The sequence below is a fragment of the Lutjanus erythropterus genome, chromosome 5, assembly GCF_056507025.1.
Source record: "Lutjanus erythropterus isolate fLutEry1 chromosome 5, fLutEry1.hap2, whole genome shotgun sequence".
Classification (NCBI taxonomy): domain Eukaryota; kingdom Metazoa; phylum Chordata; class Actinopteri; order Lutjaniformes; family Lutjanidae; genus Lutjanus; species Lutjanus erythropterus.
In genome coordinates, this window is record NC_139321.1 from 41,367,016 (window position 1) to 41,384,069 (window position 17,054).

Consider the following 17,054-nt stretch of genomic DNA (forward strand, 5'->3'; position numbering starts at 1 on the left):
ATAATTGCTAGTTCCAGCTTAACCAGAATAATGACAGTCATTAGTTGCTGCTCTTAATTATTTATAATTTAGTTTGAAGTGATATTTAATTGAGTGTTGTAGCTCTCCACTGTCAAACAGTTTATTTTAGAAAATTCAGTTCAGGCTGAACATCGACTCTACTAATCCGTTAAACACATTCACTTTTTAGTATGCTGCATTCAGCATAATAAGTTCCTGACCAAAACAAGGATTTCTTTTATCTGACGCTTGCATATTTACACCATTTAAAATGGCTGCATAGACACTTCTTCACTGCTGCAAAAGACTACTCCACATTAAGTGTTCCCTTTATCATGGAGGGCAACAACAGTGCAGAGCTTAACTTAATCACAAACACTAACGTATCCTCCAAAGAAAATACTGAAATCTAGCTCACACTAAATAAAATCCATGAGGACTAATCTACAGAATTTACAGTAATGAAAACAGCGATACTAGCAACACTGAAAGATAACATACATCTATTTCACAACTAACATCACCTTGTCCCTCTTGTTTATGGCTTTCATCATTTTTTACGAGGATCCAGCCCCCTTCTTTGTAACAGACAGCAACATTAATCAACAGCGACAGTAAGCAGATTAAAGAATTCAATGAAATGTTCATCCTGCATGAAATGTGACATTTTTGATTTGAAATTGTGAGCCAATGTTAGACACACATTAAACCTGTGTGTTTTTCTAACACTCTTGCAGTTCTTTTATGACCAACTAAATCACATGAACACAAACGCAGAATGCAGAATGGCAACATGATAAACCCTGTTGGTGATTCATCTTTCATACAATGCACCAAGCCAATTCAAAGCTGTTTATCAGGATTTCATCAGAAAGGCATTTCTGAATGAGCATTGGTGTCTGAATGTCACGCTGGCCACTGTCATGGCAACTGTGTTTCCTCCTGTCTGCTGTGGCATGTTCAATCACATCATACGGCGCATAGTAAACATACTGTTATCAATGTTTGGCAGAGCTGAGACTGATGTTTTCAAAGTGGTTGGCTTGTTAGACAAGTGTTCCAGAAGTGAAATCCAGGAGATTGCAACAGTTTTTTGGAAATGTTTCAAAAGCAGATTCATCTTCTGAGAGCCAGATTCTCCCATGTTGGCAAAAAAATTCTTGGCTTTTGCCTGATTTTGATTTTGAAAGTGTCCACAGTCAAGTTAGTAATACTGTTCATAATTTCACAACCTTAACAAGTTAACAAGTGCTCTCGGCGGCGTCTCTTTGACAAAGGGATGAACTTCTGCTGAACTTCTTCTGCGGAGGTAACTGAGGAGTCCTGATTTACCCCCGTCTAGTCTGGCATAGCAAGGCTACACCACTTTCAAAAAGTCAAACAAATGAAAGACATCTGAACTATTGTTTCACATGCGGCTCTCATCTCCATCAAAGTGGAAAAAAGATTCAGATCTCACACTGTGATAGACTGCTGAGCTGCTGTTAGTTAGAGTCCCATCTGAGAAGTGTGCTTCTACACAAAGCTGCCTTAGAATGGAGTTACTTGGACTGTTTACGTTCCTGTATGAAACTAAAAGTGAATTATCACTTGAAAGGACGTAATTTGCCACAAAAGGCTTCAAAACAAAATTTCGCCTTAAAACATCACCTCCTCACAGCTTCCGTAATCACTCTCCACCATACTCGAGCCGTCGTAGCTGCGCAGGTTCTGCCCTGCTGGTCTCGTTTGAGGCTGGGCAGGGTTTGGTGCAGGCGGCGGACTAGCCTGCTCCGCGTATGATGGCATAGCCACGCTCAGACGCATGCTGAGTCTCTTGTAGCCTCCTGAGACGTTATCGAGGCTGCGGGTGTGCTGGGTGGGGTAGTAGCTGATGGCGGTGTACTCGTTGGGACACTGGGAGCTGGGGAGAGGAAGTCCATCGGGACCCAGGAAGTCATCCAGGTTCTGGTTGCTGTAGCAGGGTGGTAGGGGAGCACGGCGGTCACAGCGTTCCAGTGGGAATGGGAAGCCACCGAATCTAGAGTTCCTCCGTGAATCCATGGTGGAGGTGGAGTACGTGTCTTCCACAATGTCAAACTGGGGGAACTCCTGGACTGCTGGACGGCCATAGTAGTCAGGGTCTGCTGGATAGACTGAGGAGAGAGGATAGATACAACAGATGTGATCAAAATCCAGATGTGTTGTTAAGATTTACTGGTTTATCTGTTGGTCAGTAAACACTATGTATTTTTTTATTGAAAAATAAACTTATCATTGCTCTTTGGAGGACAAACTATGCAACGGTAACACTCATATACCTCAAACTTATACCCTGAACCCAACGGGACCAGACAGGTTTGGGTTGTGTCAGACCATATTTATCACATATTTCATGGGCTTAATGTCAGGTTTGAGGGAAACCTGTTAAGAAAAATGTTGGGCTGTAATTGGGTTTGGGCCAAAATATGGTATATATTGGTTTGTTTTGGGTTTGGACAGAATTTTGCCAGGCTTGGGCCCTTTTCAGGCTCAACTTTTCAGGCCTGATTAAAGCTGTACTGCACTTTTGTCAGTTTTTGCCTTGCATATCCTAAACTCTCCTTTGCTCTAGGAATTAAACTGAAATTTAAAAGCTTCCACAAGGAACTTTCATACTGTGTTTATTTTGGAGCCGCCTGTGGACAAAAAGGGTAGTGGTGGTGTTTCCACTATAATAACCACAAAATATAATGCTACTGACTGTAATTTCCCTGGGAAAATGCAGACACAAGCTCCTTGCAGTAGCTTTAAATTTACCAGTTGTCTTCCCAGATGGTGAAAACTGGGAAAACACAGACAGACACAGAACTATTCACAGCATATTTCAGCCCAAGCCTGATTACAGCCCGATTAAAGGTCATCCTGTAACCTTTACCTTTATTTTAAGACATAATTTGCAGTTGCAATATATCACAGTTTATGTTTTTGCAATACTCATATCGCCAAATCCCAGCAATATTGTATCATGACTCTTAAATAAATATTAAATATTTATAAATAGTACTTTAACAGACAAGCATTTCTGGTGCCAACAAGAAAACAACATCCCTACTTTGCACAACCTCATAATCTACATGTAGAGCAACAGAATGCATTTTAGGTCAAATATTTCCCCTGCTTTAATAAAAAAAACTAAAAAAAACTAGACACATCAAAATTGTCTGTTAAAATGAACATGACACTATGCCAGTCCACACCCACCAGAAAGAAAAGTTCACCAGTTACAGCTGTGACTAGCTGCCACAGACACAGATCAGCTCTCAGACTGAACAAACAACTCTAATCAACACTTATCACTGAAAGATTAATGCCAATAAACGCTGGGGTGGTTGTTGCTGTCTGGATGGATTTGAGCAAGCCCAGGGGTTTAAAGAAGATTTGACTATTTGCATATTAAATCCTTCGCTGTGGGTTTGATTAGTGGAACAGGAGGAGGGGAGATCTCCAAAGAAAGTTCAGTGTCCTACAGTCACCACATTTACTGAAATATTTAAGACAAATGGCTGATCCAGACTTCTAATGACTGCAAAAGCAGATTAATCAACAGAATTATAATCAACTTACAATTCAAGGGCAGCCTTGATGATAAGCTCTTCTAGCCTTTGGTACATCCCCCTGTGTGCTTTTTACACTTAATCACATCTATTTTCCCTAACCTTGAAACACTTATTTAATGATAAATTATGTCCTTGTCAGTGTGCTGCCCTCGAATAAGAAGTTACACCCAGCAGACCTTTTAATCCTCTTCTGCAAGTCTAATAACAGGAGTGTGTGGCAGGTGAAGAGTTTGATCATGGAGGACAAAGCTTGTTGATGACCTTGCAGTGATTTATACTTTTGTTATTTTCCCTTTCAGATTGTTACCTCTGCACACAATATTGTTGTGAGAAAAGCAGTAAACAAGTTGTTGGCACTTTAACTTACTGACACACACCAATAGACAGAAACATAACCTGCAAACTTTTTGATAATTGAGTAATACTGAGTAGAGGTTGTGATTTTTCATTAAAAATGCCCAACATCCACTTGTTGCAGCTCCTCCAATGAAACTATTTGTCTTGTGTTTTATATCATTGTAGCTAAGGCTGGGTTAAAAAACATCAGTTAATGGATTTTCCTTTGCCTGGTCCAATATGGATTCATAAAAGAAAGAGATTTTGTAGTGTAAGATCTTGTAGCATGACATTTTGCTCATTTTAATGTGTTGGTCAGGTCATGTTCAATGAAAAAGTTTATTATAATGTTAACTACTTTGGGGTCAATTCTTAATGTAAACATTAATATTTTAAATAATCCACCAAGTTAGAGGGCTCTTTGTACTATTTACTGCATTAGTTCTCTGAGGATCTCTTTCATAGTCAAGCTAACTTGGTAATGTAACTGAAATATCCCCAACCAGAATTGAATCGGGACTTCGTGAATCGAATTGAATCGAATTGTAGCCTAAACCTCTTTGGGGTTTGAACATTAGAGGAAACAGCCAGTAAGACGTCTACTTGAGAAATTGTCATTGTTAGGCATTTTTTAAACATTTTTTTTCAAAGGAGCTATTATCAAATTATTAACCAGCTATTTTAGTAACTGATTAACTGTTTTGAGACATTTACAGCTGCTGTGACCTGACTTCAAACTGTTTTATGTTGTTTTAGTATTTACTCAGTAGCTTATCCTGTTGAATTTGGCACCACTATGTTGCTAACATGGTTATTCCCACGGGTTTGGGTGCTGTCGGACCAACTGTGTAACACTGGGCGACAGCTAAGTGACACTGTGTGGATGTTAAGCCTCATTTGAAAAAATGATATAATGAGAGTAGGTACTGACATGCTGTAGTTGTTTTTTCATGTTGCTTTTGTCTGCAGTGCAGGTGACTTTGTTTATGTGTGGCCCTCAGCTCTGGCTAGTGTGAAGTGTGTGTGTGTGTGTGTGTGTGTGTGTGTGTGTGTGTGTGTGTGCGTGCGTGCGTGTGTGTTGCTGCTGTGTGTACATGGGTCTTTCTATGGTTGTGTGTGTGTGGTGGAGGTGCTGATCCGTTCTCCGAATAACTGTCGAATAGTACCCAGTGAATATTAGAAATGCCCATCCCTAGCTCATATATCTATTAATGGAAACAAATAAACAGGCAAACAGATAGTAATGTCTGTCTTAATAAGCCACTGTGGTCTAAAAAAATTAAATAAAAAAAAAAATAACAGCAGAAATAACAATAAAGTAACAATTATAATCACAATAGAGTAATAATTATAATCAGGAGTAAAAATCCAAAGGAGGGAGGCGTTACAGCTCAGCTCCCGCTGCTGTCCAGCTGACTGTGAGCACCCTGCAGCGCTGAGCGCCTAGCAGAAGAGATGGGAGGCAAAATCTGAAAACAAAACGAGGATTCTTGAGGATTACCTCTTCAAATTTCTCCTCCTCATCCTTGAAATCTCAAACTAACAAGGCAGACACATTATACAGTTTGTTCAAACAAAACGACATGAGGAAAGTCTCCTGCTGTCACTTGTGGTACCAAGAATACTAAACAGACTACCAGCTGCTCTTATTGTGAAAGAGAAAGAGAAAGTGAGACAAAGTGGCAGAGGGAGTTAGAAGGAAAGAGTGGAAATAAGACAAAAATGAGGGAAAGTGAGCTACTTAGAGGTAAGTCTGAAAGATGGATGGTGGAGGAAAAATATACACCAAGAGAAAACCAAGAGAGTAAAAAATGGAGGGCGAAAATGAAGGGTTGGGGAACAAACAGGTGAAAATGACAACAGACACAAAATCTGGAAGAGAAAGAAGCAGGCAAAGACTTCAAGAGTAGAGAGAGAGAGTGAAAGATGGAGTGAATGAAAGAGGGTGTGAAAGGGAGATAGAGGTCAAAGAGAGAGGTAGGTAGATAACAAGAGGGAGAGAAAGAGAGGCATATAAAGGAAGGAGATAAAGTCAAAGTATATGCACATTGATGAAAATGTTTCCAGGCCAAAGAGATGAAAAACTGGCAGCATCTTTAAATCTCGCTCTGCAGACTTAATAGACATCAAATGGATTCAGCATTCAGCTCAGTCTCTAAATCTTCGCTTGTTATTTCCACACTGTGCACAGTTCAATAAGTAGTTAAGAGCAAGCGCAGTTTATTTTCTTATGCTGGAAAGAACAGACAACTGAAACATGGTTGATTAATGGAAGAAGTTCTTTGTTAACTTAAAAGACTCAGATTGTTTTTACAAATCTATTTTAATGCCCTCATCACATTCCCTTATGTACTGTATGTTACTGTGTTGTCTCACTCTTTGCTAATCATTCTTTTTCTGTGGTCTGTGACTCTACAACTGTAAATCCTTACAGTTATCTTTATATGCTGCTAATCTACAACAGCATGTATGTCTAAGAAATTTAACATCACCCAGATTATGTCTTTTGTTTTTTGAATAATACCGACTTGTGACAGCTTAAATATTTTCTAATATTAAAATACTTGCACCTCTTGATTAAGGGGATAGTTTGGATTGTTTGAAGTGGGCTTGTATGAGGTTATTCATAGTCAGTGTATTAAGCTAAGCAATGTACAGCTGGGCAAAGGGTCAGCAGAAAAACATTTTACCTGCCTAAGAAATCTATATCAATTTAAGAGTGTGTTACATTTACAGTATTTTCACAGCTTTACCTTTCTGTCAGACAGCCTTTTCAGATGGGAAACTGCTGTTATAGAAGCCAAATACTGTTCTTTCCAAAGCCACCAGATTCTCTGGTCATTTTATCTGACAGAACATAGGAGTTGTTGGACTACCATTTCCTTGATTATTGAGTTTGTTTGTGTTATTGTGTAATTTTGGTGGAACTGAACCAGAACTTTAATCTCACCTGAAAAGGTGAGCCCAAAAAGACCCAAGCCTGACAAAATCCTGTCCAAACCCGACATGAACCTTTCCCTCATTAGCATTTTTCAGCCCAAGCCTGATTATAGCCTGATATTTTCTTAACAAGCTTCCCTCTATGTACCAAATAGAGCTGACGCTGACAGACAATACATGAGGAGAATTTGAACTGTCAACAATTAAATTGGGGAGAAAAAAAAAACTAGTGATACTCTTACAGGTAAGTCTCATTAGGAAAGTATATTTTTAGGACCAACATGGACAGGAGGAATTGTTACACTGACCAGTTTTGTGCTTAAATAGTCTTGAGAAAATCTGAAGCTATCCTTTAATCTACATACCTCTCTAAACTTAAACAACAGGCATCAAACAGGGGATTCAGCTCCGACTCAAACTTTATTTCCACACTTCAGTAAGTGCTTCAGAACTTGAGCAGCTCTGTTTCTAAAGCTGCAGAGAACAGAGGGGTAAGCAATATTGCAATACTGATAATAAATGGCAGAATTACTTACTGTTCACTTAAAGGCTTTTTATACCAAAGTAAGCTCTACTTAGAGGTAACTTTTTTACCTGAAGCAGTTTTTTTTTTTTTTTAATTCACGTCCTAGTGGGAGTACAATACCCTGAAAAGTAACTCAAGGCCTTATGAAATGTGAATAGAATAGACTACTATGCAAATATAATATTTGTATTTATTTGTTTGCCCTTTTCATTTTACCTGTGAAGGAATGAATGTTTGCAGCCTTTGGGCCTCTCCTTTCAATTTACCAAGGAAACAGTGTGTAAAAGAGAAACTAAAAATCATAATTAGTGTCAGAATTCACCACAAAGGTTTGTATGCCTGCAGCAGGGGGTTCACTTCAGTTTTCATTGGCTGCTGAGCCAGAAAGATTTGTGAACTGGGGACGTACAATTTAGCGAACATGCATTTATATGCTCCCACATTTTTCCTCTAACAATGTATGCTTCTAGTCATCCGCCCCCCAAAAAATTAGTATTTAAACGGTGAAAGGAAAGGAAAAACAAAATCATGATTTGTTAATTAAATTCCCTATCCTTGCCATAGCTGAAAGGTTCAGGAGGGGTGAACCAAGGGGAAAAGCAGAAATCTGATTTGAGAGCTGAAATTAAGCCAAACGTCTCCTTCAAAATCAGTTTAAGCTTTGTGAAAAGTACATACTACCATGTAAAAAAACAGGTAATTTATTTTTACAAAAGCCCTATAGTGTGCTTTGAAACACTTTTGGAGACTTCCATTTTGAATTTTTGATTGAGACCATGTTCCATGCATGTAATCACTTCTACTCCACTGTCTTCATGTTAAGCTGCATTTGATTTTGAGTCTGCTGTATGTAACTTTCTGCAGATCACTGTGGCTTTTCAGTCTTAATCGGAAAATGAATTCAGAAAATCTACACAATGAATAAAATATTTGGTAATATTCATCCTCCTGCCTGCACACACTTGACTAAACGGAGAGATTGTGAGTCATCACCACTTTGACAGGTCACAAATAAAATACATCTTTTCTAACAAATGTTCAAGGAGGATAAGAAAAACCTTGACGATGGAGAGTCAATGGAGAATAAAGCCTCTAAGCATGTGTTTAATTAAAAGTTTTCAAAAGTGTATTAAAACAACAAGTCCAGGGGGCTGCCAGCAGCAGCCAACTGAAAAATTAATTAATAATCAAGATAGCTGCACAAAAAGTTTTATAAAGTAAAAAATAGATAAAACTAGTCAAACTTAAATTTGTACTGAAATTTGTACTGAAATGGCGAAATGTAATGAAATGAATCGTAAAAATGCCAATTGCTTGTAGGGGTGGACAGAATAAATGGTACAGAGAGTATACTGGTATGAATATTGACTATAGCATATTGACTGGTCGAACTCTCACTTTTCCTTGACTCAAAAAAGCTTTAGCATTTTTGTCCCAGGATTCATTGTGATCTGCCTGCACCAGCTAATCGCAGAGGAATTATGAGAGCCCACGCTGCTTTGTTTTGAAATGAAGAAATGGCTTAAAGCACTGCACAGTCAAGCTGGCACACTGCTTATATAAAACATGGCAGCCGTAGATTAGAGCATAACAGCGCATACTATAATATTCGGTCTCTCCAGAAAGATGCAATTGCAGTAATTCACACAAATGCAACATATTGTGAATTCTGTGACTTTGCAGTTTTGTCCAAATGCTGGAACTTTTCTACAAATTTGACCAATCATTTTTGCTTCCTGCAAGTTCCACCAATCACAGCAGTCCCCTGTGCATCATACAGTAAAAATATATGTGTTTGTATGTGATCACTGATAATTTTGTGCTGTTTTTGAGTTTGAGCTCCAACAAGAGAAGATTTTACTTATACTTTCTTAAATTTATTTCACTTCAGTTCCACACACACTATCAGGCTGCTCTGTTTTTGTTATAAACTACAGTGACCAGTTGTGTTATGAAATTTCTATGGCTTCTCATTTTTTCAAAAAAGGAAACTATGTATTCATGACCTGTTCATGGAGATTTATGTCCTCGAAAAATCTTTCATCTCTGTTTGAAGTTAATCCTTTTTCACACTATTTATACAGTTTTATTTATTATGTGTTTGTGCTTTGTTTTATCTCCTTGTGAAGAAGGCATTATTATTATGAACTTGGTAAGAACCAATAGGCTTGAGGCTGAGAACCACAGACAGGGTAGCAAAGTCATAAAGTATTAAGAGATGGCTAATATAGATGGTTTTGGTGTTTTTATTATGGCATTTGGTGACAGTGAGACAAATATAGAATACCACCAACCTTATCCTTTAACCCCTACCTCATTAGTTTTTAGTTGTTTAGAATTGCAGTAATGTAAATATAAAATCATCTTCTGGCAAGTCAGTGAAATTTCAGTTTTGGAAGGTTTTAAACAAAGCAGCTTATTAGAGGCCTTAAGCTCACATTGATTGTTGACAGTCTCTATGAAAATGATTACTTTCTACAAATGTATTCTTCTTTGAAACAAAATCAAATCTTTTTTCCTTGTACATTCTCTTTTTGCTTCTCTTTCTCGCCAGCACCATGTAATTTTACCATCTTGGTTTTTGATAGCCGTAAATCGTCTCATGATTTCTGACAGTTTTATGGGCCTCTGTCATTGGATGCTTCATCACCAATTTAATAATAGTGCTGGTGATACAAGACAAATACCCTCTTTTATGTTTTTTTTTTTTGAGTTTTTGAGCTGAGAACATGTGTGATCAGGAGCCATAAAAGATATAGATGTAGCTCCAGGGTCACAGGAGGAACCAAAACCAAAGTGTAGAGGATTCAGCTGCCGTCCCCTCTAACAGGGAGTCTGGATAACAAGTGAAGAACTACAGGAATGTGTCCTTTAGTCTCTGTGATAAGGTCAAGCAGATGAATGACCTGCCAGGCGGGCGTTGCCTGGGGAGCGATGGCATGACGAACGCTTGATCTGCCTCTCTTCATCTGTCTCCAGAACATAGCAGTGGATGTATGAGTCACGGCTCTGCTGTATTGATTTCTTACATATAAAAAAAAAAAATGCACACAAAAGGCGAGAGAGACAGAATGTGAGAAAAGCGAGGAGGACACAGAGAGTGAGAGCATGACCAAAGAACAAAAGAGGAGAAAGAAATTGAGTGAGTGTGATAGAGGGAAGGAGAATGAGACAAATAGACCAGGGGGAGAAAGAGGGAGGGGCAAATGAAGAGGGAGGGGTGGAGAACAAGAAAAAAGAGGGTGTGACAGAGAAAAAAGTGAAAAAGACACAGTGAATGAGGGAGAAGAAGAGAAAGATTGGCAGAAGTGAAAGAAAGGGAATGTGGTATAGGGTAGACGGACAATGGGACTCACACAAGAACATTTTTGTATTCTTCTGAGGGCTGCTTGTGTGTTCAAAGTCAGATTCAGCAGTCCTTCCTAATTGCACAAACTTGTTGTAAATTTGATGATATATGTGATAAATGTCACCTTTTCACAGGTGTGCATTCAAGAGATTTGGTTGTTAGCAAAATGAGTGCCCCAAAGTGGTATTTAAAGATATCTGTGTTGCTCTGTTAGGAGTTTTATTCATTCACAAAGATATCATCCAAGATTAAAAAGAAGAATTTAACTTTGAGGAGGGTGAAGTCCTGGGCCTGCGTGTACAAACAAGACATGTGCATGAACTTAGTATGACATTTAGGGCTGGATACTGAACTCTGCATCTTTAGAGGAACAGACTGTAAAACATGGCAGCGGTAGATGAGAGCCTGAAAACAGCACAGATTATAATATTGCTTTCTTTCTTCTTCTTCACTGACTCTACAACAGCCCGTCACTTTTTACAATCTGAGTTACATCAGTACTGCAAAGTTCCATTTCACATTAAATTAGGTTGAGAGAGTAAAAAAGAGAAAGAGCAACGTTACCCCTGCAGCTTGCTCAGGTCACAGTGAGTCAGGGTGACAGTGAGCTTTAAGTCTGGTTACACTGTTCAAAACTTGACACAACACTCGCTGCTGTTTTTAGTGCAGAATGCAAAGCTGGTGAGGGCTAGAGATATACTGACACCACTTTTTTCAGACCAAGTACAAGTACTTACATTTGGGTACTTGCTGATACCGAGTACCAATGCGAGTACTTAATAATGTCATTACAGTTCTTACAGTAACTTTTAAAACTCACTGTCATTCACAGCACTTTAACTAGTAGTTTAATTTAACATTTACATGTATAGTATTAAGTTTCTTCTTCATGTCCCTCTTGTTTAAGAGCTAATTAGTTCCTACCTGTCATTGTTTAGAGGGGACAGGTATGAGTGTGATGCCATGTGTGCAACAGTTTAATTTACCCCAAAGAGTGAAGTTGTGTGTACTGTGCTTTCAGGCTTTTTTTGATGAAGAATAAGTACACAAAGAGAAGTTGTAGCAGCTTATTACACAAAAAAGATGGTTACAGACTGGTGGTGGTGGTGTTTTTTATTCATCTTTGGATTAATTTGCCGAGGCATCAAACTAGTTTACACCCACCAGGACTGATTGGGCAGCAGCTGGCTGCGGTCTACAGCTGCACTCTGTGCTTTTATTACAGTTTTACATGGACTTAGATGGAATTTTACAGACAGTCGCCAAAGTTGCTGTGGTTATTGGTGGATGATGCTGATGATGACAACGTGACCAAAAAAGAGGGTAAGCATCAGCAAACTCCTTGAACTCTGCGTCATGTTGGTTCTTTAGGTGTTTTATCAACTTCCTTGTGTTGAGTGGCTGCTTTTCGTGATGTGGTATCAGGTGTGGGGCATCAGAGAAGTTTTATGAGTACATGAGGACAGTATCAGACCAATACTGCTCAGACCAGTATCAGACCAATACTACTGGTATTGGTATCGGTGCATCCCTAGCAAAGACAATATGTCTAACCTGAAGCTAAAAGCTGAGGAGTGTATTGTGTTTGATATTTGTTAGCCCCCTCAGCAGCTCCAGATAACATTAGGCATGCTGCACATCTGCACCCAGTGCCTAGGTTCAACCCTCCATGGATGATAAAACTTCAAAGTAAGAAATCGACCACTTCAGGTAATTAATTAGCTAATTAGATAAGTTGCTGTTGTAGATGACTGGGCTTTTTTCAATTCCTTGGTGGATATTAGCTTAGCATTCTTCTGGTGTTAGCAAACATGTAACCACTGGCCTGCATCTGAAATTGCTTACCTTAGGTGACCCTACTAACCTCAACCCGGAACCTTTGTATGAAACTGTTGGAACGTGAATTGCAGACTGTTTATGGGAAAATATAACAGCATGCAATCACTATGGTAGTGTCAACAACAGGAAGAATATCACGTGCTGCAGGCTGTAGGATGGATTGCAGTGTATAAAATGCTCTAAATAAATTATATATTGCTCAGAAATAATAACATTTGTTATTACAGAGAGTAAAGTGCCAAAAACAGGTACCACTGGATGCATATTCAAATGTGAACAATAAGGACGCATTTATAACTTTAATTATGATTAATTACTTTAGTGTGATCAAATTTATCATTGTTTTTATTTACACTGGATACACTGATTTCAATTCAAACACATATCACTTAACAAATCAAGTGAGAGTGGGAGTGAGAACCAAGAACTACAAAGGACAAAATAGAGGGAGACCAAACAAAGGGAGATATGTAGAGGGAGACAGGAGAAAAGAGCAAAAGACAGCAGTGAATGAGGGAGGGTGTTCGGGATATAGAATGTGATAGAATAGAATATTAACAAAGTCATACAGGAAAAAAGAGGAGCGATAGAGCTGGTAGACGAGAGAACCAGAGGCAGAAAGAGAAAGTAGAAAATAAAGACACGCTGAGAAATGAAACAGAAAAATCACTTTGTTATTTCCTGATGTTATCGCATCCAATCGGCCTCATCTATGAATGTTTCATCTTCCAGAGTTTAATCAGCATTGTGTGTTGACAGATGACTCTACAGGCTATCTGGTGTTTCCCATGATGCACCACTCCGCATGACAATTAAATACTTGTTTACAGTGACCTTGAATGACTGAATAATTCAGCCTGTCCTGACCTTTTGTGTTACTGTGCGCTGGCTTTGCAGCATGACAGGAAATGCTGCAGTGATTCAGTTTACATGTCGTTTACTTTTTTTTTTCAGTGCAGTTGACATTTTACCAAGTGATTTTTCAAAGAGTCTTGCAATTAGATTATTTTTCACCACTTAATTGAAACAAACTGCACAGCTAACAAAATGCAAACAGCCCTGCATGAAAATACATGTGACAGTACAGTGACTCACTTGCAGCAGATATATTAATTTTCTCTTTTAAGTTTTATGTTCACATAGAAAAAAAAAATCTAAATGAGTTATTTAAAATGTGAGTATACAGGCAGGCTAAAATCACTCATTGTTTGAGGCACTGATGAATGATACAAAGCTACTCACAGTAGGTGAGTGAAAGAAAATGTAGGCAGTTGTGTGTTTACTGCAGCATTTCCTGTATAACGTTGTCAAAAGTATCGACAATTCAACACTTTTTCAGTACCAAGTGGTTAAAACAATACAGTATCCATTAGTCTACATTTTCTAATGTACTGAAGCTATAAAAATTATATAAGTGCTCATTCAGACTCAGATTCTTTCTGAGATTTTTTTTTATTATAGCATTGAATAGAATTCTGGTTTCATTTAATTCTAAACCAGACAGGAATTTTGAGGCAGATATTTGTACTATTTGTACTTACACTATGTAAGTACTGGAGATAAAATCCCTGTGAACATGACAGGGTAGTGTAAATGCTTAAAGGTGCTGTAGTCTGCTGTCAAACAGAGAAGAAGAACCCCTGCAAGCAGCACTGAACAACAACAACAACTACCACATGTGTAAGATAACGTGCAGCTGCAGCAACCTCTCCGCTTCCAAAAAGCAGTGACACACAAAAGAGGTTAAATCATGAAACTGTGGACTTCTTCTACACAGTGCAGCTGAACGCCAGGCTATAAAATACAGACCTACAGATGTGTACTACTAGTCTGTAAAATTTAACTGTTAAAATAAGAAGGGAAAAAGAGGGAGAGAAAAAGCAACCGACTTAATATTTGAGCAGAAATCACTTTTGCATTCCTGTCCAGAAATGGGAACCCGCTCTCCTGACAGTGATTTGGCTCAGTGGCTCAGTAAAACCCCCTCTGTCTTTTGTCCTGGAACCTCAGAAGAGTTTTCATTCCAGGAAATCAGGATGAATTTTATTCTTGTGTTTGTATTTTACCGTGGTATCAAATTAGGTATAGAGAATCATGGAAATTTGCTAGTATTGGTATTGACTGCTAAATTCCTGGTATTGTGACATCCCTCACGCTAATGGTCATCATCCTAAAGTAATACAAAAAAAACAAATACCTTCGTAGTCCATATCCCAGTGGTTCTTCCTGATCGAGTCATTGTCGGAGCTGGATGGTGGCCTGGCAGGGAGGTTGGGGGCAACGCTGCACACAACTGGCCCCTGCGTCTTTGGAGAGGAAACCCCACCTCCTGACGAACTGATCTGGCTTCTTGGGCGAAGCGACCGAAACGGCGAGTGGTCGAGGTCATTGATGGGACTGACCAATGAGCTCATCTCGATGGGGTTGACTTCCTGGTTGTCAGCTTTGAGGCTCTTGGCCAAACTGGGCTGGAAGTAGCTGCGGGTGTGAAATAATATGAACTGGTTTCAGTTAAATGTCAATCTTTGGAGTGATTACAGATACTCAAATTTATGCCTCCTTTATGAACTGGCTTCTTTTATTTGGTTTGTTTTGTCTTTTACAAAAATCTGCACAGACACATGATTCCAAATGGATGACTGCGCTGCTTTGTGACTGCTGGAGGCACAGTTGTTTGTGAGAATTAATACAGAGTGTCAGGGTTACGTGCCTATCTGCTACTTTTGTACATACTTGGCCCTCTAGTTACTAACAATCGATTAATCCAGCTTTTACTAGATGTTTGGGATGCTGGACGAGAATGGAAGAAATGTTTTAAAAATTGGAGGGCAGATCAATTTTTAGCCTGCTGTGTTGCAAGTAAAGCATGTTTCCAAGGGAGAGAAAGTTTCTTCACTCTTGTATTATTGAAGGAATGCTGTTTCGGATGAAATTAAATCCTCAACTTTCTTTTCTCCTCCTAGTCAGCTCCTTTCCCTTTGGATGTCCACTGGAAGCACAAAGGCTTTATAACTACACAATGCAGAAAGTCGGAGGAGCTGCAGGATGAATTTTGTTCTTTCTGCTGTTGGAAAAGAGTTGTGATAAGTTGTTTTAATGCTCTTCATCAGTGTAACTTTGTCTTTGAACTTCATTTTAGACACAAATCTGCTCTTACCCATTAGAGTCCTGGACACAGACAGGCTTCTTCTTCTTCTGCTGAACATAGCGTTTCCTTATACAAACAAAGATGGCAACCAAGCAGAGTAATCCAAACACACTGGCACCAATCTCTATGATTTCCATATAGCCAACCGATGAAGATACCTGATAGACAGACAGGAAAAATGGATGATGGATTAAGTATAATTTACTTTTCGATGTTAAGTGGCAATTCCCTCAACAGTTATCTCAAAAACTACAAATTCTGTGCTACTTTCAAGAACTGCAAAACAACAGTAAATAAAATCAATATATGCTGTTGTGACTCACCAGAGGCAGCGGGTCACAGTGGATGGAGCCATCAGTGACTTTACAGTCAAAGCCTTCAGCACACGGGTTGGGTGAACAGACTTCTATCTGATTGTGACACCTGTAAGAATAAAGGAAGATGGATTTAGGACATTAGGTGATGACAGGAATGATTTTGTAGTGTGCATGTAGTTCAATGATTTTTGGTGGATGCAGGACAACATAACTTTACCCCCCTGGCAATGTTTGTGCTCCGGTAATCTTTAATAAAGACTAAAATAAGTATGTTAGCAGCCTCTTGAGGCTGTTATGCTCATCACACATAAAAAAAGTGGATCTTTGAGCTACAAGTGGGCTACAAGGGGCTATAAGTGATTCTGGAGAAAAATATTGTTCAGTCTCATTCCCAGGTTGTCATTTACCAACACTTTAAGTTGGTGGCTCAGGTATTTGGCTCAGGTCTCCATCAAAAGCTCTTTTGTCCAACAGCCTGTTATCCTGGAAGCAAACACCCAATACACACTCTCCCTGTAGTTTTTAGGGTTAATGTGTGCAGGAATAGTGGGTAGTTTTTTGAGCTATGGGCTGTTGGAACAATAGCAGGGGACTGTTAGTATGTTAACAGTGGTATTACCTTGAATAAACTTTAGATTTCTCTGGGTTCAACCAGCTTAGGAAAAGCACACTTAATTTAACAAATATAAAATGGGTTTAGCATTTTTAGACAATTTTTATGTGGAAATGTCACATAATATAGCTTGAAAATGTTGACATTTTGGATGTAGCATTTATTATGCTAGTCTGATAGCTTTAGCATGTTAACATTCTAACAAACAGTACGTAACATTCAGCCTGTTAGCTTGTCAGTGTAGTATCATATAGTTTACATATTGACATAAATTAAATAAAAAATTAAAATACTTGCAGTTAACATGTAACAATTTATTACACTTGTTAAGTTCCAAGCAATAAACATCAGTCAAACTTTATTTCTAAAGCACTTTTCATACAGGTCAGTATGAATATACTGACAAAT

The 17,054-nt window shown here is 38.7% G+C and overlaps 1 protein-coding gene across 1 annotated transcript in view; it reads right to left on the reverse strand.

Annotated features, from left to right (window-relative positions):
- Window positions 1–618: 618 nt before the first annotated feature.
- The window catches only part of fat2 (FAT atypical cadherin 2), a 147,111-nt gene continuing 130,675 nt past the window's right edge, over window positions 619–17,054 (reverse strand). The window contains exons 25-28 of the mRNA XM_084719817.1: window positions 16,040–16,139; window positions 15,726–15,874; window positions 14,766–15,046; window positions 619–2,135 (exon numbers count right to left, since the gene is read on the reverse strand). Of these exons, the coding sequence (XP_084575943.1) occupies window positions 1,639–2,135; window positions 14,766–15,046; window positions 15,726–15,874; window positions 16,040–16,139 (1,027 nt within the window). The 3' untranslated portion in view covers window positions 619–1,638. The remainder of the gene's footprint in view (window positions 2,136–14,765; window positions 15,047–15,725; window positions 15,875–16,039; window positions 16,140–17,054) is intronic.